The following is a 24,191-nucleotide window of genomic DNA, read 5'->3' on the forward strand; positions in this document are numbered from 1 at the left end:
TTCGGAAAGCTAAATGGCTGGAAGTAAGCCGTAGGTCCAGAGGTATCTCATTCCATTTTTTTGCCGCAAGGTATGTGAAGGATCTTCCGCCGGACCTCACTCTCTTGATGCGCTTTGTTCTGGCCAGGGCTAAATGTGTTGACCGCAGGCTCCTTGAGGGGATATAGAATTCAATTTTGTCCTGGGGAATTTTTGGGCCGCTTTGGTACAGTGCTTTATGAGCGTGGCAGAGCAAATTAAATGCTGCTCGTTGACACACGGGTAGCCAGTGCAGGATCTTCATGCACATTGATGCAGAGCTCTTCCTATTTTGGTTGCAGACTAGTTTGGCTGCGGCGTTTTGGAGTATCTGAAGCTTGGTGAACAGATGCTCGTTCATGCCGACAAATAGTGCATTACCATAGTCAAGTTGACTAATTAGCAGGGCCTGCATGACTGATTTCCGACAGTCCATTGGTATCCACAAGAACAGTCTAGTTAATAGTTTTAGCGTCGCAAAGCCCCTTCCGCAGAGGATCCGTACGTGGTCCTTCATGGATAGGGTGTCGTCAATAAAGACGCCTACGTTTTTTGCACACTGTTTGGGGTTTGGGGCAGTGCCCAATGTCTGTGGCCACCACGTAGTGTCCCAGAGAAGCTTAGCCCCTCCAAAAAGTAGAATCTCGGATTTCCCCGCATTTAGTTTTAAGCAGTGCTTATTCATCCATTGGGACATTTCTGTCAGGCAGTTATGAAGTTTATGTTTGGAGACTTCAGGCCTTTCCTCCAGTGCTACCATTAGTTGCGTATCATCTGCGTATGAGCAGATGCCGATTCCCCACTTCCTCCCAATTTTGGCCAAAGATGAAACGTAGGCATTAAATAGGGTCGGACTAAGTGATGCCCCCTGAGGGACACCGCACCTAGAGGTGCTAGGTTTAGATTGGAATTGGCCCAGGCGGACTGATTGGGTTTGGTTGCTTAGGAATGATTCAAACCATTGCAAGGCGTTGGAGTGGATTCCCTTGTCTCGGAGGATTTCCAGCATTCTGTTATGTGAGACCGTGTTGAACGCTGCCGACGGGTCCAACAGTATCGGTGCGACTGCTCCGCCTTGGTCAGTGCTTATTCTGATGTTGTCCAACACTGCCAGCAGCGTGGCCTCCGTACTATTGGTGGTCCTGAAGCCCGTCTGTGATGGGTCCAATAGATTATTTGTTTCCAGGTAGAGTGTCAGTTGCTTATTTACCAATCTCTCCAGGACTTTAGATAGGTAAGGACGTTGAGAGATTGGTCGGTAGTTTTCCGGGTTGAGGACATCCGATCCAGCTTTTTTTAGCAGGGGGGTTTTACTATAGCATGTTTCCAGGTATCTGGAAATGTGGCGGTGTTAAGGGAGTTGTTGAACAGCTGGGTGACGTATGGGCAGAGGATGGGGGCAATCTGGGCAAAGATGAAATGGGGGCAGGGATCGAGGGGAGAGCCAGATTTCACTTCTCTCATTGCTTTAAGTACCTCGGTTTCTGTCAGTGGTGTAAGGTTACTCATTTCCGATGGGGTCTCTGGATGTGGGATTTGTGAGTCCAGAGTGGTTATGTTTTTATGTGAAGTAGGGTTGAAAGAGGAGTAGATTTTACTAATTTTGTCCGAGAAGAAGTTACTTATCTTTTCGCAGGCTTCTGTTGAACCGGGTAGAGTTTGGGACAGACCGGCTGGCTTACTAAGTTCTTTTACTATTTTAAATAGCTCTTTAGCCGTATTGCAGTTGTCATTAATTCGTTGTTCGTAGTAGCTTCTTTCGGCATTTCTTTTGGCATAGTTATAGGCCTTGAGTTCGGTTTTATACTGTAGTTTAATGGAGTCCTCTTTTGACCGTCTCCATAGATGCTCTAGATTTTGACACTTTCTTTTGAGCACTTTTGAGTGGTGATGTATACCACTTTTCTGGGGCTGGTTTAAATGATTTCCTAAGTTTTAGATTTTGTTTGGGGGCTAGAGTATCTAATGTTGCGCTTATTTCTGCTTCGAGAGTTATGCGCCAACATTCACAGGAGTGTTGACTATTGCCTGTGTGTTTTGATGCGGGAAATGGGATTGAAATGAAGTTTCTGTGACTAATTTCCAGATGCGATTGGTCGACCATTGTGGTTTACCAGGTTTGGCTGGTTTTGCAGGTATACCGAATGTAAAAGATATCAAAGACTGGTCAGTCCACAGTAGTGGTTTGATCTCTTGGATTTAGGTGGCTTCGATGTTGGAAAAAAGTAGATTGAGGGTATGTCCCGCCGTATGGGTAGGCTCTCTGATCCACTGCTTAAGGTCTAGAATTTTCATGTCACTCTCAAGTTGGGCTGCGGCCACGTTAGCATTCTATTCGGAGTTCTTCCTCATCTGCTTCTTCCTCTTCAATGGGAATACAAATTGTGCGGGTAGAGTTTGGGACAGACCGGCTGGCTTACTAAGTTCTTTTACTATTTTAAATAGCTCTTTAGCCGTATTGCAGTTGTCATTAATTCGTTGTTCGTAGTAGCTTCTTTCGGCATTTCTTTTGGCATAGTTATAGGCCTTGAGTTCGGTTTTATACTGTAGTTTAATGGAGTCCTCTTTTGACCGTCTCCATAGATGCTCTAGATTTTGACACTTTCTTTTGAGCACTTTGAGTGGTGATGTATACCACTTTTCTGGGGCTGGTTTAAATGATTTCCTAAGTTTTAGATTTTGTTTGGGGGCTAGAGTATCTAATGTTGCGCTTATTTCTGCTTCGAGAGTTATGCGCCAACATTCACAGGAGTGTTGACTATTGCCTGTGTGTTTTGATGCGGGAAATGGGATTGAAATGAAGTTTCTGTGACTAATTTCCAGATGCGATTGGTCGACCATTGTGGTTTACCAGGTTTGGCTGGTTTTGCAGGTATACCGAATGTAAAAGATATCAAAGACTGGTCAGTCCACAGTAGTGGTTTGATCTCTTGGATTTAGGTGGCTTCGATGTTGGAAAAAAGTAGATTGAGGGTATGTCCCGCCGTATGGGTAGGCTCTCTGATCCACTGCTTAAGGTCTAGAATTTTCATGTCACTCTCAAGTTGGGCTGCGGCCACGTTAGCATTCTATTCGGAGTTCTTCCTCATCTGCTTCTTCCTCTTCAATGGGAATACAAATTGTGCAGGTTTCCCCGGAGGGCTCTCCGGTGCGTAAAACGCCACCTGTGCACATGTCTCCAAGATGGCTAGAGAGCATCCGTCATTGGAAGATGCAACCAAGGCCTGATCAAAGACCACTTGCTGTGGAGGCTTTAAGACCACCGGCTGGTGGGTCTCCAAGGAGATCTAGATCTCCAGTGAGGAGGCGTTCACGCTCTAGGGAGCGCAGTAGGCATCGGTCTACTACCCCTGAGAGAAGGCATAGATCTCCTGATTCTTCCTCTCCAACAAGGTCTTCTTACAGGGATTACTCGCCCACGATCTCATCAACGCCACCCTCTAGAGTTTCTCCTGTGGATGATTTAGGAACCTTCAATGAGGTATTGTGTCGTGGGGCTACTAAATTCAACATTACGATGACAGTGCCTCAGGTGAAGTCTTCTGTCATATTTGAGACTTTACATCACAATTCCTCTGCTAGGCCTCTTCTTCCATTGGTGCCAGGTTTGTTGGATCCGGCAATGAAGACATTCTTGACTCCAGCGACAGTGGGATCAGGACCCTCAAGAATTGCAAAAAAATATAAGGCACCGGATCAAGATCCCCTTTTTCTGCGCACAGATCCACCACCAGATTCTCTCATAGTGGCAGCAGCCAAGAAGGCCCATTCGGCTTAGTCTGTCTCATCTGCTCCACCAGAGAAAGACAGTAAAAATATGGACTCCTTGGGCCGAAGAATGTGTAACACAGCTGGTTCTGTCAAGAGAGTGGCCAGTGCTGCGGCTTTACTGGGTCGCTATGATCGCCTGTTATGGAACTCTATGGCTAGGTTTGCGGAGAAGCTTCCTAAGGAAGATCAGAAAGATTTCCTGGAGATTGTTGAAGATGGTGGATTGGTGGCAAATCAAAGCATTAGTGCGGCTGCGGATTCGGCGGATCTTGCAGCGCATGGTTATGCCCACGGCATATGCTCCAGAAGCTCGGCTTGGCTGCGTCTCACGGGTCTTAAGCCGGATGCCCAAAGGAAAGTAGTTAACCTACCTTTCAACGGGTCGACATTATTCGGATCTCATGCGGATGATGAGATGGCCAAGATGAAGTCGGAGCTGGACACTCTGAAGGCAGTGGGCCTGGAGAAGAAGAAAGACTTCTGCCGTCGTAATTTTCGTCCTTACAACAAGAGGCCTTTTCAGCAACGTGGGCAAACGTCGAACTGGTCTTCGCAAAATCAGGGCCAGAACCAACAGAGGTCTCAGTTTCAGCAGCACAGACCTAGGCGAGGCAGAGGAGGAAACAGACAACAGTCCTCTGCTGCAAAACAGCCTCAAAAGCAATGAAAAGAAACTTCCTCCGCAGCCGTGGTCCACTCCGGTAGAAGGAAGCATTGCGTCATACTTGAACGAGTGGAGAAGATTAACAAAGGACAGGTGGGTCATCGGCATTATCCAAAATGGCTACCTCCTCAAATGCAAGAAACCTCCTCCCGTTATCAGTCCGAAGACAATGTTTCATCACAATCTAAAGCTTTTGCAAAAGGAAGCAAACATCCTTCTGTGCAAGAAAGCCATAGAGAAAGTTCCTCGTCCACAGCGAAACCAAGGTCTATACTCCCTTTGTTTCCTGGTGAAAAAGAAAGGTCCCAAAGCAGAAATCAGGCCCATACTGGATCTGAGACTGTTGAACAGATTCATTCGAAAGGAGAAGTTTCGAATGTTAGCGCTCCATCAAATATTCCCCCAGTTACATCAGGGGGACTGGATGTGTTCCATCGACCTGAAGGATGCATATTTTCATGTTCCAATCTCCAAAAGGCATCGCAAATTTCTCAGATTTCAAGTATCTGTTCATCACTACCAGTATGCAGTACTGCCATTCCTGCTAAAGTCAGCTCCCCTAACGTTTTCCAAGTGTATGGCGGTGGTTGCTGCCTTCCTTCGGAAACAGAGGATTTTCATATATCCTTACTTGGACGACTGGCTCCTAAAAAGTTCGTCCCCATCTCTGTTGGAAGATCATCTGTCAATATGCCTACACCTTATGCACAAGTTGGGTCTCCAGGTCAATTTCAAGAAATCGGTTATGAAACCAACTCAGCAGATCCACTACCTGGTAGCTCCTCTGGACACAAAAAGAGAAAATGTGTGTCCTTCGGAGGAGAGGTGGTCATCAATCAGGTCAAAGTGTCAACTTCTTCGTCAATCCACTTATCCGACAGTTCGTCAAGTATCCTCTCTTCTGGGATCCATGTCATTGTGCATCTTCATAGTTCCAAACGCAAGATTGCACATGCGTCCTCTGCAACAGTGTCTAGAGGATCAGTGGAGACAAAGGATGGGGTGCTGGGAGGATCGAATTCTCCTTCATCAGTCCGCCAAGGACTCCAACAGGTGGTGGATGAAGAGATCACACTTGATGCGAGGAGTTCCTTTTCATCAAGATCCTCCTGTTCAAACTCTGATCACAGACGCCTCACTCCAAGGTTGGGGTGCTCATATGGGCCCTCTGTAGGTACAAGGGCTATGGTCCGACTCCGAGAAGGGCTATCACATCAACCTGCTGGAGCTATGGCCGGTTCATCTAGCCCTCAAGTCCCTGTTTCCATCATTCCAGTCTCGGTCCCTCCTGGTGCAAACAGACAATACAACTACAATGTATTATTTAAACAAGCAGGGCGGTACCCGGTCCAGAACTCTGTCCATAGAAGCCCAGACCATCTGGAATTGGTTACTAGCGAGAGACTTGTCGATAACAGCAGTGCATCTGCCGGGGTCCATCAACTCGCAGGCGGATTTCCTAAGCAGAGACTTCATCGAGGCTCACGATTGGGTTCTCAACGAGGAAGTCGCAAACATTATTTTTCAGGCATGGGGAACACCAGATATCGATCTGTTCGCAGACGCGGAAAACACAAAATGCCCCGTCTTCGCGTCCAGGTTTCTCCAGAACGGGTCTCGAGGGAATGCCCTTTTGATAGACTGGTGTCAGAACTTACTGTATGCTTTTCCACCTACCCCGTTGATACCAACAGTAATGAACAGGATGTAAAAAACCGACTCCAGGATGATTCTGATTGCCCCCGAGAGGCCACGCCAATGGTGGTTTCGAGATCTCCTTCAATTGTCGGAAGTGCCACACAGGAGATTGCCGTGTCGCCCGCATCTTCTGTCCAATCAGAAGGGGAGAGTGTTCCACCCCAATCTGTCCTCCCTACGCCTGGCAGCATTGCTCCTGAAGTCATCCAGTACGGACACTTGCAGTTGAATCCTGACTGTATGCACATCCTTAAGGAGGCGAAGCGGCCTTCTACAAGGAAATCCTATGGATTTAAATGGAAACTATTTTTTCTGTGGTGTGAGAGTAATGGTTTTGATCCTATCTTGGTCAGGAACAGGTGATTTTGCCTTATCTCTTACATTTAGCGAGATCTGGTCTTCAATTTAATTCTGTTAAAGTCCACCTTGCTGCGATCACAGCCTACAGAAAATCACCTACTCAGACTGCCTGTAGTGAAGGATTTTCCTGGAAGGTTTAAGAAAGGTGTATCCGCCAGTCAGGTCACCTTCTCCACCTTGGGAGCTTAATGCGGTGTTAACTAAGTTAATGAGTGCTCCTTTTGAACCTATACATAAGGCTTCCTTGCAACATTTAACTTGGAAGGTAGCGTTCCTGGTAGCCATTACTTCTGCTCGTAGAGTGAACGTGATCCAGGCTCTGTGTTGCAAAGAACCGTTCACTGTGTTTCATTCTATTAGAGTGGTACTCGGGACGCATCCTGCTTTTCTGGCCAAGGTAGTGTCAGATTTTCATATTATTCAGGCCATAACCTTGCCGACTTTTTTCCCAAATCCTACTGGTCCTGCTGAAAGGGCTCTTCACTCTTTAGATCAGAAGAGGGTCATTAAGTTTTACTTGGACAGAACAGACTTTGAGGCAGTCAGACCGTTTGTTCATTAACTATGGTCCTATTAATACAGGCTCTCCAGCATCTTAAGAGATCCATTTCTAGATGGATTGTTTCTTGTATTGTTTTAGCTTATCAATTGTCAAATAGGTCTTTGTCAGGAAGACCAAAGGCGCATTCTACAAGAGGGAAAGCTTCCACCATAGCTCTCCTTAGAAATGTTTCTATGGCAGAAATCTGTAAGGCAGCTACTTGGCGTTCAGTACATACTTTTACTCGCCATTATTGTCTTGACTCAGACACACAGGCAGATGCGCAGGTTGGGCAAGCATCTCTCAGAAATGTATTTGCTATTTCTAGCTGAGATCTGTGTGTTAAAGCTGTTGTTATTATTTTTTCTGTTCGCCCGCGTCTTGTGGGTATGAGCTTGCTACTCTATTCAGTGCTTATGACTATTAATGGAAGAGAAGGATTAGTTACTTACCTGTAATCCTAGTTCTCTTCCAGGGGTATACTCATTAAAGTCATAAGCACCCTCCCGCCTCCCCGGGCGAGCAGTAGCTTTATGGTTTTTTGAATATATTAATATTGTATTTCTGGATGCAGATACCTGCTAAGTTTACTGTACCGTACAAAAGAACTGACCTAACAGTCACCTGTGGGGCATGATGGGAACAGAGTTCCCCAGTTTCAGTCCGGGTCTGCATAGGAACGGCACCGCTCAGCATCGGAACGGCGCCGTCTCTGGCGTCGATGGGTGAGGCCTTCACCTACGACCCCGCACCTTCATTCCAGCCTGTTTACCAGGACACTGATGAAGGGGAGGACTGAGAGCGGTCTGAGGACTCTCTGGCACAGCAGTGCCAGTTGACCCAGGACTGGGCAGATAAGCTAGGGGAGGCCAGTGGTTTGGATACTTCGCTTGACACTGAATTAACCTCTCCTCACTCCGTGGCTACGGAGGAGGGTGCTACTTATGGTGTGGTGATGCGCAGGGCTGCCAAGTCCTTGGCTCTTGAGCTCCCTGCTGCGGCCGTGAGGACTAACCTCCTCACTGAGGTGCATCAGCCGCCAGTAAGCTCCTCAGAGCCTCGACTGCCGTTCAATGAGGCCCTCACAGACATTCTGATGGGCACCTGGTCCATGCCCTCCACAGTGCCCCCTGTGGATCGGAACCTGGCTCGACGCCACCGCCCGGCTCCGGGCGACCCTAGCTTTCTGTCCGTGCACCCCACCCTGAGAGCCTGGTAATCCAGGCCTCTACGTCTCAGTTCACATTCTCGACCGCTCCCCCGGATCGGGAATCCAAAAGGTTTGATCAGTTTGGGAAAAAACTGTTCTCCTCATTAAGTTTGGGGTTGCGGTCTATCAACACCGCTTGCCTTTTGGGCCGTTATACCCACTCTTTGTGGGACATGGTTGCAGACGTGCTGCCCCAGTGTCCGTAGGAGGCCCGGGCACGGCTCACCCAAGCCCTTGCAGAGGGGCGGGATGCGGCACGTTACTCAATCAGGTGTGGACTGGATACCACGGACTCGCTGGGAAGGGCGATTTCCACGACAGTGGCGGTTCGCCGCCACGCCTGGCTGTGGTCCGCCAATTTCTCGGGGATGTCCAGGCCACGCTCATAGACATGCCTACGATGGCCATCGCCTCTTTGGCGACAAAGCAGACAGTGCGCTTGAGCGCTTCAAGGACTCCAGGGCTATGGCCAAGTCCTTGGGCCTGTCAGGCCAACGCCAGCAGACTTCTGCTTTTCGCCCCTTTCGTGGCCAAGGAAGGGGCGCCCCCACACGTCCTGTCAGCCACAGGCCTCAAAACCAGCCTGAACGTGGACGTGGTAACCGTCGTGGCGATGCCGGGGGACAACGGCAAGGTCAGTCCACATTCACTCCCGCATCATCTACCTCAAAGCCTTCCTAGTCCGAGCTTTCAGGTCCATTCAACGCCAATGGGGGGCAGGGTCCTCCCTCACCTCCTCCACTGGTGCTCCGTCACGTCGGACAGGTGGGTGCTGCAAATCGTCTGAAGGGGCACTCCCTCCCCTTCGAGGCGACCTCTCCAGCCATACCACTGCATGACGGTGGATCAATTGCAACTTCTGCAGGAGGAAGTTATGGCCCTCTTGGCCAAGGGGGCCATCCAGCGCGTTCCTGGGCCAGAAGTAGGACGTGGTTGCTACTCCCACTACTTTTTGATACCCAAGAAGGGCAAAGGAGGCCTACTCCCTATCTTGGACCTCCAGGGCATCAACGGCTTCCTCTGGAAGGAGAAGCTCAAGATGCTGATTTTAGCTCAGGTCCTGGCTGCCTTAGACCCTGGAGACTGGATGGTAGCGTTGGACTTGCAGGACGCATATTTCCACAACCCCGTCCTGCCGGCCCACCCGGCACTACCTTCACCAGTGCCCCTCCGGTGTTCACGAAAGTGGTGGCGGTGGTCGCAGCACATCTGCGCAGATCAGTGGTTTCAGTCTTCCCCCTATCTCGACAACTGGTTGTTGAAGGCGGGCTCGCCCCAGACAGTCGTCTCTCACCTCCAGACTACGGCCGACCTCCCGCACTCGCTGGGGTTCTCCATCAACGTGCCGAAGTCGCACCTGTGCCCCTCTCAGAAGATCCTTTTCATTGGAGCGGTTCTGGACTCGGCACAGTTTCGGTTTTATCCTCCCGAACAGCGGGTGTGGGATATCCAGGCTCTGATTCCCATCTTTCAGCCTTTATCCCGAGTTTCGTTCAGGTCGATGGTGCGGCTCCTGGGGCTAATGGCCTCCTGCATCCTTCTGGTGCATCACGCCAGGTGGCGGGTGCGGGCTCTGCAGTGGGACCTGAAGTTTCAGTGGGCACAGCATCAGGGCAACCTTTCCGACCCCGTCCTGATCTTGGAGGGCACTGCGAGTCAGTTGCAGTGGTTGCTCATGAACCACGATTGGGTCAGCGGCAGATCCCTCTACCTACCCCAACCGGAGCACGTAGTAGTGACGGATGCGTCCCTCCTGGGATGGGGGGGGCCACATGGGAGAGGTGGGGATCAGAGGCCTCTGGTCTCCGGGGGAGTCCCGGCTGCATATCAACCTTCTGGAGCTGTGGGCGATCTGACTTGCACTGAAGGCATTTATTCCCTCTGTCCAGGGAAGTGTTGTGCAGGTGTTCACGGACAACACCACCGCCATGTGGTACTGCAACAAACAGGGCGGGGTGAGGTCGTGGACCCTTTGTCAGGAGGTTCTGCGCCTCCGGACATGGCTGGAAAACCAGGGCGTCACCCTGGTGGTTCAACACCTGGCAGGTTCCCTGAACGCCAGGGAGAATAAACTCAGCCGCCGGTGCATGATGGATCACGAATGGCGTCTGAACTCGGACGTGGCGCAAGGTCTATTTCAGCAGTGGGGAGAGCCTTGGTTAGATCTATTCGCCACCAAAGAGAACGCGCAATGTCATCAGTTCTGCATGTTGGAATTTCCAAGGGGGCACTTGCTCTGAGAGGCTTTTCGTCGCGAGTGGAACTGCGGTCTGTTATACGCCTTTCCGCCTATACAACTTCTGCCCAGAGTGCTGGAGAAGATCAGGCGAGACCGGGCCCAAGTCATCCTTGTGGCTCCGGACTGGACATGAAAATACTGGTATCCTGAGCTACTCAGCATGTCAGTCAATCCCCCGATTCGTCTGCCTCTCCTGGAGGACCTTCTGTCGCAGCAGCAAGGGACGGTCCTCCACCCGAACCTGTCCAGTCTCCACCTACATGCGTGGAAATTAAGCGGCGACATTTGAGGCCATTTGACTTGCCTCCTGAAATCTGTGATGTGATTCTGGCAGCCAGGCGTCCCTCCACAAAAACGGTGGAACAAATTTGTGGCATGGTGCACAGCAAAGGCTGTGGATCCCCTTTCTGCCCCCCTTTCTGAGGTTCTCCTCTTCCTTCTTTCTCCTGCCCAGCAGGGCTCTGCTCTGGGCACTATTAAAAGGCTTCCTCTCGGCCTCTTCAGCCTTCTCTTTTCAAGTCCCCTGTTGTAAATAGATTGTTGAAGGGCATCACTCACATGTTTCCTCCTGTTCCCTTTGTGATGCCTCAGTGGCACTTGAACCTTGTACTGACTTATCTGATGTGCGCTTCCTTTGAGCCACTTCATAACTGTTCTCTTTGTCTTCTGACTCTTAAAACTGCATTCCTGGTGGCCATCACCTCTGCCAGGAGAGTAAATGAGCTCCAGGCTCTGTCTTCTAAGCCTCTTTTTCTCTCTGTCCATCCGGACAAGGTTGTTCTGAGGACTCGTCCATCTTTCCTGCCAAAGGTGGGTACAGCCATTCATATCAGGCAGTTCACCTTGCCCACCTTCTTTCCGCCTCCCTCAAAAGGGGAAGAGAGGCTCCACCGTCTGGACCCAAAACGTGCGTTCTCCTTCTATCTAAACCGCACATGCCAGTTCCGGGTGGATGACCAGCTCTTTGTTGGTTACGTGGGCGCTAAGAAAGGACGGGCGGTGCACAAGCGGACCATCTCTCGGTGGGTCGTTTTGTGCATCAAGGTCTGTTATTCCTTGGCGAGAAAGGAGCCTCCTGTGGGGCTGCGCGCCCATTCCACTCTGGCCACGGCGGCTATTACTGCCGTGGGTCTGGGAGTCCCCGTGCAGGACATCTGTCAGGCGGCTACGTGGGCTTCGCTGCACACATTTGCTAAGCACAACTGCTTTGACAGCCAAGTCTGAAGAGATGGCTTTTTCGGCCGTTCCGTTCTCCACAACTTTTTGGTGTGATCTTGGCTCACAGACCCACCACTTAGGTTGGTATTGCTGAGGTATCTATTCTAAGGTAAGGAATCTAACACTAACCTGTTTCTTTCAGATGCACAAGTTACTTACCTTCGGTAACGATATATCTGTAAGAAACAGTAGTTAGTGTTAAATTCCTTACCGCCCCACCCATCCTCCCCGTTCTGCGAACCGATATCTAGGGTTAAGGTATCTCCCTTTGAGGGCCCTAGTTTCATGGCACCTGTGTCGGTTTCTTGCATAGCTCTGCATTCCTGGCACGGAAAGCTATGTACAGAACTGACGTCAGCGCGTGAGGGCGGCGTCTAAGTACTCTGACGGCGTCATCCCGGCGATCACAACGCCGACGACGGACGCGGAGCCACAGACGACGCCTATCGATGAGCAAGGGTACTGCTGACGAAAAATTTCCGGATCCAGTCTGACGCCTGGGGATTTTTTAAGGTAAGGAATCTAACATTAACTACTGTTTCTTACAGATATATTGTTACCGAAGGTAAGTAACTTGTGCGACATGGGCAATAGATTCTATTACAGAGGAATAGCTAGGACAGGACTGGGAAGTTGTGGTTACCTGACGCCAGCAGCCAATAAACAAGTTCAGAGTAAGGGAACCAAACTTAAACTGTATGTAGAGCTTCCTATCCTGGGGTATAGTGATTGTTTCGAAGTGATATTCATATGAACCAGTCAATTTGAAGTTCAAAAATTCCATAGTTAGACGATCCCATGAGGCATTGGCAAGAGAGCCCTGTGTTACCCGGTCCCAATAATGCTTCTTAATTGTGCCTTTACTAGGTAACAGTAGTGGATCCTTTGAGGGCCGGGACCCTTCTAGATCTATTGCACTTAGCAGAGATTTCAAATTATACATCCAACCAGTCATCCTAGAATGATCGAGTGCAATGACTCCTTTGAGGGCGGCAGCATACGAAGACTACTCTAGGGTGGACCATACATGAAGCCAAGACAGTAGGGGGCGTAGATTAGCCTTCTCGGTGATTGAGGCTCTACCCAGGTCCAACGTTAACGAATGTAACGGCATGCTCTGTGGTAAAGAGGCCAGGAACCTAAAGAACTTGTTCTCAGAAGACTAAAGGCAATCCATCTCATCAAAGCCCCAGAGTTCAGCTCCATACAGTGTTGAGCCTACTGCTTTGGCCTCATAGATCTAGAGTGGAGCTGCCACCAGTTTGCTAAAGGAGGTGCCTTGGTCTTTTAACAAGGCCCCCACAGTTCCTGTGGTTGAGAGTCTGTTTGGCTATGTGGGGCTTCCGTGAAATATCTTCTGAGATCTTGATACCCAGGTAGTCAAATGTGCTAATTTTCTCCAGGCGGACCCCCCCCCCCCAAGAGATTTTACCTTTGAATGTCTTATGAGGGTTAAGCTGTAAAAGCTTTGTCTTTGAGGTATTAACCTCTAGACCCCAGGAATGAGAAAAGATTTTAAAGCGATCTAACAATAGTTGGAGCCCACCTGGCGTTTGAGACTGGAAGGGTATCATCTGCAAACAATAAGGTTACCATTTTTTTTCCGCACTACGTTGAGGCACCCACTGGAACCTCTAGAAGATGCTGGACCACACCATTCACAAAGAGAGAAGAGTGTAGGTGCCAGGACGCAGCCCTGGCGTAAACCCCTGTTGATTTGTATTGGGTCAGTGAGCTGGCCTTGACAGCCCCAAGGAATCCAAGCAAACTTTGACTCATGAAGGCGAACAATGAGTGAAAGAATCTCATGGGGGAGTCCCACATCATTTAGAACTTCCCAGAGCTTGTTCCTAGGGACAAGATCAAAAGCGGTCTTAAGGTCAATGAAGGCTGCATAGTGGCTTCCGCGACCAAGTACCACAGTCTCTCAGGTGAGAAGGAGAAAACGAAACACCTGGTCAATGATACTCATTTTTTGTCTAAACCCAGCTTGAAATGGGGAGAAGATGTTGTGGTCCGTTACCCAACAGTGGACCTTTAGTAGGAGAGCTTGTCAAACACTTTTTGGATGCAGTCAGAAGCGGATTGGTCTATAATTTCAATGTACGGATCGCTCACCTTTTTTAAACAAAGGGATCACCTCTGCTCCCTTCCAGGATGGTGGAATTTGGGCCCCCTTAGCAATTGCATTAGCTGAAGTCAAAATATAGTTTGTGCAGTTATCACTGTCATGTACAAACATGTCTCTTGGGATGCCATCAGGACCGGAAGAGATTCAGGTCTTAATTTCACTTCAAGAGAAACAATTTACTTTTGAGATAGAGGCGAAGCCGTAGTTAGGGTCTTCTTCCTCTTGTGCACAGGGCCCAGAGTATAGTAAGAAAAAAGGGTCATACCATGCCTTAATCGAGATGGTATTAGCTGGTGGTGGAGGCCTATTTAAGTCCCCCTAGTAATATTGAGCAAAAACGTTTGTGAGACTTTCGTGTCACAGGTCTCCCTGATCAAAGCCCATCTATCTCCATCCCACCCTTTCTGGCCCTTAGTGTCAGCTTGTACCATCTCCTCACATCCATCACATGAGCCACGTTGTTCTCTCTAACTGCCTGGACTAGCTGTCTTCTAAGGGCTCTACATTCCTTGTTAAACTAGGTCACCTGGGAGATTAACTTCTGGCCAGGTCTGCGCTACCGAGGTGGTTCAATAAAGTATCTCCCTAACGGCTCGAAAAGACCAGTGTGGCATGCTAGGATCATGTCCAGCTCTCCCAAACGACATGGATTGCTGCTGTAGATAGCAGCAAATTCCACTTAATAGCTTCAAACTTGTCTTTATCCATTGCTACCTGGGGCCATTTAAGCCGGCGATAATCGTTAGAAGAGAGCAACTCCTTTGAGATTAAGACGGGATTCGGAAGGTTAGGTGGACCCACCCAGGGAGATCCCACCAAAACTTGCAGGGGATTGTGATCACTGTCTACGGTACAACCCACGACCATGTCAACCACTCTATGCCATAGCTTAAGGTCCACCAAATACTAATCTATACAGCTTTTATTGTTGGTCCTATTGAAAGTATTAGCACCCATAATATCCAATCTAGTGTGGCTATTTGCTGCCCTTAATCCAAACTGTAGGGAGAGGGCAATTATTTGGAGTGCTGCTTGGGTCCTTTTTTTTTATAGGGGGCAGATCAAGATGGAGTACATGCCACAACAAATACTTCTCGCTAGCCCCACAAATGGCTTCCCTTTCCAGCAGCTTCAAGGTGACATTAAAATCACCTCCAACAATCAAGGGTGGCAATGTGGCCTTATCATCCAAAAGTGCCTCTAGCTCATCCAACGTTGATGGCCGCCTTCCTGCCTTGGTGCCTCAAGCGTAGACATTATAGATTCTAAGCAAGGCACCATTCTGGCTTTTAAGTTGCACTGCTAAAATGTCTGTGCTATCTGACGGATGTTCTCAAAGTGAGCAGTGAAGTGCAATCCTAACCCAAATTACCAACCCCCCACTGGTCGTCCTGGTTTATTTGTAGATGCTGGTCGAAAAAAGTTACGAAGCCAGGGACATATACCGGAGAGGGACTCCATGTTTCCTGCAGTATGCAAATGCCAAACTTTTCAATGAATTGAATCTAAAGCGGAAGGGATATTTTAGATCTTATCCTGGCCATGTTCCATGATAATATTCAGAGCGTGCTACCCACTTCCTGGCTGCTAGTAGGATTTATTCGTAGAGCAAGTAAGGGCTTCCCTGGCAGCTCGTGCAGCTGGACTTTGTTGGACTGGGAAACTCCTACAGTCGTCCTTCTGTTGGAAAAAGAGAGCACATTAGGTATCCTGATACCGTTAGGCGAGAGGGGTGAAGGATAAGATGCAGTAACTGCACAATTGTCTGCCTGTGGGTGCAGAATGTTTGGGGGGTTTGATATTAAAGACTTTGGACATGTATGGTTGTTTGGGGATTAGAGTCAATCATTAGCTGCTAGGGAGGAGTCTAAACCTAGGTGAGTTGCAGGGGAGCTAACAGTAACAAGTGGAGGATTTGATGGAAGTCTGTACTTCAATTGAATCCGTGTAGGTATGGGAGAGCTGGCATCCATGACTATCAAATTATGTGCCATCATCCCATCAGGCAAGTGTAATTCAAAACAATCCATGCGGTTGCTAAGATGAGTGAGCCTTCTGACTCCTACTATATCATCTCTTATGACTGAACGGCAGCCTCTTACAACACGGATCCAGTGAATGGATTTATTTATAAGTGCATCTTCCTCTTCACGCATTTGGTTGGGCAAGAGTTTCGGGTCATTAATCATATAAATGCATGTGGGGCAATGCAGGATGTTCACAGGGCCCTTGAAGGCTGTTATGGGAGTGGGCGTCCCTAAGGTGTATGGATGAATACTCAGAAGTGGATGGAGGGCCCCTTTACCCTGGTGCGCCCCTCTTTGGTTGCAACCTAGTTCTTTGGTCCCCAGGTAGATTGGGGCAGTTGTATCTTTAGATTTAATATTAGAGTTAGCAGTAGTGGCTCTTGTGTGGACTTGGGTTGAATCTGGTTGTACTAGGGAGGATGGGGTAACAAATGGTCTATAACACAGGTCAGGGGGCTGGACATTGCTTGAAGTTATGGCTAAAAAAAGAATAACCTGACCTGAAAGATCTTTGATGGCTGATTTCAACGTACTAACTTCCGCTCTCAGATCAGTTATAAATCTAAGGCAGAAGAGTCAAGCAAAGATAATCCTTCACATGGGGGGATACAGATCAGTTATAAATCTAAGGGCAGAAGAGTCAAGCAAAGATAACCCTTCACATGGGGGGATACTGCAATCATCCCTTCTTGGCCATACGCCAACTTCCCCACCCCCCCTCCTCCTCCTGGTGCTCCCCCCTGCTAACTCCCTCATTTTCCTCCCTTCGCTCTGGGTCGCCGCTTTGGTCTTGAAGGGGTGCAAACCTATTAATGAGGGAGAGGCTAGTGGCCCCACACTCTGGGACTATTTGGGTTTCAAATGGGGCTGGGTATCTGAAAGAAACACATAGTGATAGATTCCTTGCCTTCGAATTACCCCCAGGCATCAGACTTGATCCAGAAAGTTTTCATCAGCCGTACCCCTGCGCGTCGGTAGGCGTAGTTGGCGTCGGGATGACGTCGCTGGAGCTACTTATACGTGCTCACGCGCGCTGACGTCAGTTCTTTCTTTTTCCGCGCCAGCAAGCCCAGATCTGGGAAGAGCAAGTAACCCCAGTCACTTTTTAGCTGAGATTTTCTAGGCTTTTTTGTCTCCATTCTTTTGAGTCGATCGACTCCTGGTGTCGTAGGGATAACCGGCTTCAAGAACTGTGGGGACTGTCACCGCATGATGTCGGTGATGGACCCGCACCGCATGTGTCTCTACTGCCTGGGACGTGACCACAACTCTAAGTCGTGCCCCGACTGCCGGGCTATGGCGCCGAGGACTTTGCGGGAGCAGTCCTGAAAGTTGCTATAAGTCCGACAGTCTGCTCCACGCCGCTCAAGGTCCCTGTCCGAGGGAGGTCCAGGGACCGGTCGCGGAGCTGTCACCATTGTTCGTCTGGATCCAAGTCTTGGCACTCGGGGTCTGGTAAGTCAAAGCATTCCAAAAAGAAGTCGCAGAAGCCTTGTCGCTCCTTGACTTCCCCTCGCCCGTTGCGGCTGAGGGTGTGAGTGGTGCCACCCCTGCGGCTCCAGTGGAGCCTGCGACGTCGCTGCCGGCCTTCCCGGGTCAGTCGGCGCAAGATTTTCTTGCTGCCATGGCCCAACTCTTTGGGTTGTCTGGCCCCACGGGCCCAACTGGGGGTCCTGTTCTTCCATCGCCGCCAGCTTCGGCCAGGTGCCGAAGGACCCCCTTGGATCCGTGCTCGGATCCCGGGCGACACCAGTTGACCTCATAACACCTCTACCGATGTCGACCACTCCTATGGAACCACCTCCGACGTCGTCCGGTGCTACTGCCAATGTCTGCCCCGGTTTCAGCCCCAGCCTAGACACGGCACCGGAACGACGTCGCTAGACGCCGATTCCGACGGCGATGGGGCCTTTTTACACCTATATCCGTCATCCTTATTTTCAGCCTTACCGGCGCCATGTCCGGGTCAGGGGTCCTTAAAGCGCTCCAACGCACTATCTGCCTTATTGCCAAAGAGGCGAACGCCATCAAAGGGCATGTCGATCAGAGTGTTCTGGACATCCCCTGAGAAGCCAGTTGTCCTCAGCCAGGCGTGGCACCGAAGCACCACCGTCGTGGAAATCGCCCTGTCCATTGAGTCGGCGGTATCATGCCCACAAAGGAGGCCCAGACCGTACCCTCCCAAGCTATTGCAGCTGGGAGAGATGCATCTAAGTTCACCATTCGTTGTGGGCTTGATACTGCCAACTCGCTGGGCAGATCAGCCTTCCCTTTTCAAGTCCCCTGTTGTAAATAGATTCTTAAGACATTACTCATCTTTTCCCTCCTGTTCCATTCATAACGCCTCAGTGGGACTTGAACCTGGTTCTGACCTGTCTGATGTGTGCTCCCTTTGAGCCACTTCACAACTATCCTCTTCATCTTCTCACTTTAAAGATTGCTTTCCTGGTTGCCATCACCTCTGCCAGAAGAGTGACTGATCTCCACGCTCTTTCTTCGAAACCTCCTTTTCTTTCAGTCCATCCGGCCAAAGTTGTTCTAAGGACTCGTCCATCTTTTCTGCCAAAGGTTGTCACTGCCTTTCACATTGGGCAGATGTAAGAAAGTGGCTCTATATATACTGGACCAAAGTAAGGTACAGTGTGTATAGAGTCCCTAGTCTCTAGAGGTATGGCAGAGGTTAAAGTTAGATATAACCTTACTCTCTAAAGAAACATTAGTAGTGATAGATTCCTTACCGCCCCACCCATCCTCTCCGTTCTGTGAACTGATTTCTAGGGTTAAGGTCATCCCTTTCAGGGCCCTAATTTCTTGGCACCGGTGGTCAGTTTCTTGTATGGCTCTGCGTTCCTGGCACGGAAAGTCGTGTACAGAAATGACGTCAGTGCGCGTCTAAGTAGCTCCAGCGACGTCATCACGACGCCTGCGGTGCTGCACGACGACGACTACCGACGCGCAGGGGCACTGCTGATGAAAACTTTCCGGATCAAGTCTGACGCCTGGGGGTAATTCTAAGGTAAGGAACCTATCACTCCTAATGTTTCTTACAGATATATCGTTACAGAAGATAAGTAACTTGTGCATCTAGTCACTCTAATATCTACAATTGGGGCATCTATGCAAAACATTGTCATCTTTTGCATCTACAGAGAATATGCTTAGCTTACACATCCATTCGACTACACCTTGCGGCAGTAGCTGCATACCTACTAACAAGACATTTATCTGTATTCAAAGTTCCAGTTATTAATGCTTTTATGGAAGAACTTAGAAAATTACCACCCAGGAAACCGCCTGCACCAGTCTGGAACCTTAATATTGTTCTCACAAGGCTTATGGGTCCACCTTTTGAGCCTTTCCACAATTGTGCATTACAATTTCTTTAATGCTAAATTGCATTATTAATTGCTATCACTTCACTTCATTGAGACGTGTTGGTGAGCTACAGGCATTAACCTTAGAAGAACCTTTCTTTCAAATTCACAAAGATAGTGGTTCTTCGTACAAACCAAAAAATCCTTCCAAAAGTAGGTTCTGCTTTTCATATCAACCAATCAGTTGAGTTACCTGTGTTCTTCCCTCTACCAGATTCAGTAGCAAAGAGAGCTCTACACAATCTATGTTGTTGAAAAAGCACAATTGTACTGTGTTTAAAGAACAAAAAATTTTTGTGAAACAAATCAACGTTTTGTTGCATTTGCTCCACCTCCTCAAGGAACACCTATTTCTAAATCTGTTTTTTCTAGATGGATTGATAAATGTATTCAAACTTGTTATATTAAAGCTAAAAGAACTTTATCTATAACTTGTAGAACACATTCTGTATGCAAAATTAGTAGTATCTATGGCCTTTTTAGGTAACATTCCCTTAGCTGACATATGTAAGGCAGCTACATACATGGTCCTCACCTCACACATTATTGTGTAGATGTATTAGCACGTCAACAAGCTAATGTAGCACAAGCAGTGCTAAAAAACACTTTTTCAAACCATTGCAACACCCACTGGTTTGCCACCACTTTCGGAGGATACTGCTATATAATCCATGCAAGGTATGTATATCTACAGCACACATGACTCGAACGGATTATGTTACCCTGTAAGCAGCTGTTCTTGGCATGTAGAGCTGTAGATTCACATGCGCTTTCCCTCCTCACCGCAAACCTGTAGTTGTTGCAGTTCTTATTATTCATACTACATATGCAGTAAACTACACTTACTTACTCCATTTTCACCCTCTTGCGGAAAAACAATCTAACAATGGAGTCAATGCCCATGCGCAGTATCGTGGAAAGGAGGAGTCGCCTTAATTCGCGACTGGAAAATGCTTCTTTGAAGAAAAACACTTGCAAACATCCAGACCCAAAACCAGATGGCAGGAGTATACAAATCATGTGAATCCACAGCTCTACATACCAAGAACAGATGCTTACAGGGTAAGTAACTTAATCCTTACTTCCGGAAGTGGTGACCCATTTCCATCTGTGGCAATCTATCACCCTTCCTCTTTCGACTCTCCAGCTCATCTCACAAAGGAGGATTACATTGCCCATACCAAAGAGATCCGATCAGCATTTTGTGGGGTACATAGGTAGCAATAAGATTAAGTAATTGCCAGAGAGAATCCTGGCCCTTTCCCCAGGGCAAAGTCTTTCACCTCAGAATTGGCTCGGCGTGTTCCTGTGGCTAAGATCTGTGAGGAAACAACATTAACTTCCCTTCATATCTTCTCCAAACATTACTGTCTGGGTTTAGAGGTGAGCAGGGATGGTCATATCACATACTTTGTTCGCCAGGATTTCTTCTTGTGACCAATCCTTTAGAACCACCTCCTGGGAGGTATTTCTGTGGAATCTATTCTACAGGTGTGGAATCTGCAGGTAGAAGTGTCAATCAGTACGAAAAGTTACTGAACTATGGAAACCATCTTTCAGGTGGATACCTATTTACATACATATTCCTCAACAATTCTACCCTCATCCGAGTTCCTTAAGGTCATAAGGCCCAATAAAAAGGTTCCTATTAGATTGCTGCACTGCACTACCTCATTTTATGTTGTTCCTCACCTCTTCCTTCAATGATACAAAGAAATTGACGGGAAACTGACGTTACTACACTGATTATAGTGCTTCATGGCTCCTGATACATAACCATGGCGTCTCTTCCAGCGTGGAGTTGAGCACCCCATACCAGTGCTCGAGAGCTATGAAAGTTTCTGGATCTTGTTTGACACCTGGGGATGCTCAACTTGAGAGGAATCTACAGGTAGATAGAGTATCTACCACAACGATTGTTACTAAAGGGCAGTAACTTTTTTAAACTTATGCTAGTGGATTACTGGTGGGATCCCCTTCCTCAACAGAGCACTTTAATTTTTGTAGATGTTATGTTTGCAGCTTATCCGGCTACATTGTCCCGATGTTCTCTTTGTTAAAGGCTCGATTCTGATCAGTTCCTCCAAAAATTTTCTTTTTAATGCAATTGGTTTTTTTTGTTAAGAAAAGGTTAAAATGTGCTAATTTAGCTTGCAGATAGTTTGTCAGATGTATTTATGGTTTTTATTGTAGGCATTTTTTATTTATATATTTTTTGGGGGATAAAGTGTTCCTTCTGGATCACACATGATGACAGTACTGTTAAGTGCTTAAGACTTTAATGAAGAGTCCTTTGGAAATTATTCCATATTTAATGAATATGAGTGATTCAGGCTACTGGAAAAATGGTTGTGTAGCCAATTTCTAGCCATTTTTATGAACCGTGCACATAACAGGTGCCTATACAAATTCATATTCAAGAGAATGTTTTAACTTGTTCTGAAATGTGGCAGAGACCTGAAAGTGTGTTCTGGTTGAGCCTTTGGGTGATCCTTAGATGAGGGGCCATTATGTGGGCTTTACCACATGCAGCTGTCGCTTATTTTTAGGAACATTTATGCAGTAAAGTTTAACTCGCTGGATACCAACTGCTTGACACAAGTAGGACCGTGCCTTGCTTTTGTTTTATGCTAAGAAGAAAGATTCTGGAACTAAATCCTTGTTTGTCTTTTGGGGCTTTAGGAGTGGCTGTCCGAATGCCACAGACAACAGCATATGTGGTGAATAATGGAATGACTATTGGAGCATCAGGACCACAACTGACTGTGCATCATCGGCCTCCACAGGTACGCTCTGTAAGTTAAATGCTATCTACCATACACCAATAAACCTCATAATATTGTAGCGGTGGGGTGCAGCCCATTGTTTATCTATGAAGCACGCAGTGTATATGTGAGATTTCCCTCCACTGGCACAATCAATAAAAATTGTAATGGCTTTAAAGTTGAGGCTAAAGGGTTCCATAGCATCCTGAAATTACCCAGTCGTAATCTCAGTATGATTTGGTGCATCCCAGGCACTGGTGTGGCACACATGAGCTAAAGCACCTGTTAGGGCCGCAGCACTAACCCCCAGTGCAGCAACTTCTAATTTTGCAAGCCTGCACCCAATAAGTCCGCATGATGGGAAAATTGACTGCAAAGAACATTCTCTGACTGGTAGCGTCTACCTCTAAAGTCATTAATCTGGTATATGAACCGCCACAATGCCCTTTAAATGTATTCAATAGCTAGTGTGTTTCTTATATCTACTACAGATGTTGTCTTTTCTTAACGCTCTAAATCACAGGTTTACTATTGCTAAGTTTAATTGTGCTCCATTTCTCAACCTCAAAATGATGAAAGCCTAAGCTGACCTTGCCCAATTTGAGGTTTGCTTACTGCACCTCTAAACACATGGTGTTCAGCTCTGGTACATCCCTACAGAAAGCCTGTGTAAATATTCAATGCTTCATAAACCCTTATTGAGATTCTAGTGTAAGCCTCTTTTAACAACAGTAGTTGTAAATTTGTCCCAACCCACAATGCTGGTATGAAACTGGGGACATGAAGGGACTATGACTCTGTTGCAAGGCTTCTGAAGGATTGCTAGACTTGCACAGTCAAGGCAGAGTCATAGGATTATCCTTGTTGGGGATGAAATTCAGTAGATAATCTTGTGAGGCAAGGTCAGATTAAGTATTCAGCAAGAGAAATTACATGTTTAATTGGAGAAAAGAAAGTGAGAATGAAGCGATTTTGCACCTTGTTTATTCTAGATTAACATACTGTGCATATTCTGCCATCTAGGGGTAAGGATTCAGTAATATTTGTACAAAAAGGTTTTTTTCCTGGTTGTGCATGGTAGGCAGAGTCATTGTCAATCAACATGACATCGACCGTAAGCCCACCAAAACGTAGTCTAAATTTTAGATTCTGATGGGTTCGGATATGTATTGGAGCGCTGCGAAGATTTTCAGGCCCACAACTTCGTAGGGACTCTGCTTTCTGACGCAGGAGCCTAAGAGGGACACAGGCTATCAACTTTTGACAGCCATAAAAGAGTACTATGTTTTTTCATGGGTCTTTGACGAGGTTGGAGAGTGTTTGAGAGATTTTCCTTTTGTCTCTCAGACGCCTACAACAAGAAAGCAGAGTAGCTTAATTAAGGTTTGTCCGAATTGCCACACGTTGTGCATGCCATATTTTCATAAGGATCATCAATCACAGGTCTCTTATCGCTCATTCTTCGTACAAAAGTAAGACTCTAATATACAAAGAGAATTTAATCCTAGCATGTTGGGCAAAAGAAATGGCTGAGTGCTTTGGCACTTAAAGATCAAAAAGAGTTCGGCCTTCATTGTGAAATTTCTACTTCAGAAGAGGCTCAGCAGAAACAAGACGTTGACTCTGATATTGGAGAAATTATCTCTTAGAGTTGATATTTCTGAGTCTATACTAAATAATAATATTAAGAAGCTGTCAATATCCGTTGACCCTGCAGTTCCTCAAAGAGCTCAACTCTCTGAGCCACAATGCAAGACATCAAAATCAACCTAAGGGTCCTTCTAACAAGACAAATGTTAGTGTTGGAGTCAACTTTCTCTAAGCAAGGTTTTGCCTTGTCCACCCGAAAAGCTTTTTCTGTTGTACATGAAAAGTACTGTCTCGAGTTCTGCTGCATGGCAGCCAACATAACATGCCACCCTGCCGCCATATGCCCTCTATCTATACCACCTTTTGCTGTCATAGAAAGAGGTCCAGGCTCTCCTTGCCAAGGGTACTACCCTACTTGTAACCCCCACATCAATGCGCCCAGAATTTTTACAAAGTGCCTTGTTCCAGTCACAGCATTTCTCAGACAGCACCAACATCGAGACTTTCCATATCCGGACGACTGGCTGATCAAGGCACCTTCCAAGACAGCGAGAGTATCCACGAAAACCTGCACAACTCTTCCGG

The 24,191-nt window shown here is 47.6% G+C and overlaps 1 protein-coding gene across 8 annotated transcripts in view; it reads left to right on the forward strand.

Moving 5' to 3' along the window:
• ATF7IP (activating transcription factor 7 interacting protein) overlaps nucleotides 1–24,191 on the forward strand; it is an 815,446-nt gene that overhangs the window by 728,415 nt on the left and 62,840 nt on the right. For 4 of the 8 annotated variants that reach the window (XM_078640236.1, XM_078640244.1, XM_078640199.1 and 1 more), the window contains one exon: nucleotides 21,934–22,046. In XM_078640236.1, the coding sequence (XP_078496362.1) occupies nucleotides 21,934–22,046 (113 nt within the window). The remainder of the gene's footprint in view (nucleotides 1–21,933; nucleotides 22,047–24,191) is intronic. The other 4 variants (XM_078640253.1, XM_078640260.1, XM_078640208.1 and 1 more) reach the window with 1 other exon arrangement.

Source organism: Lissotriton helveticus, chromosome 1_1 (assembly GCF_964261635.1).
Source record: "Lissotriton helveticus chromosome 1_1, aLisHel1.1, whole genome shotgun sequence".
NCBI lineage: Eukaryota > Metazoa > Chordata > Amphibia > Caudata > Salamandridae > Lissotriton > Lissotriton helveticus.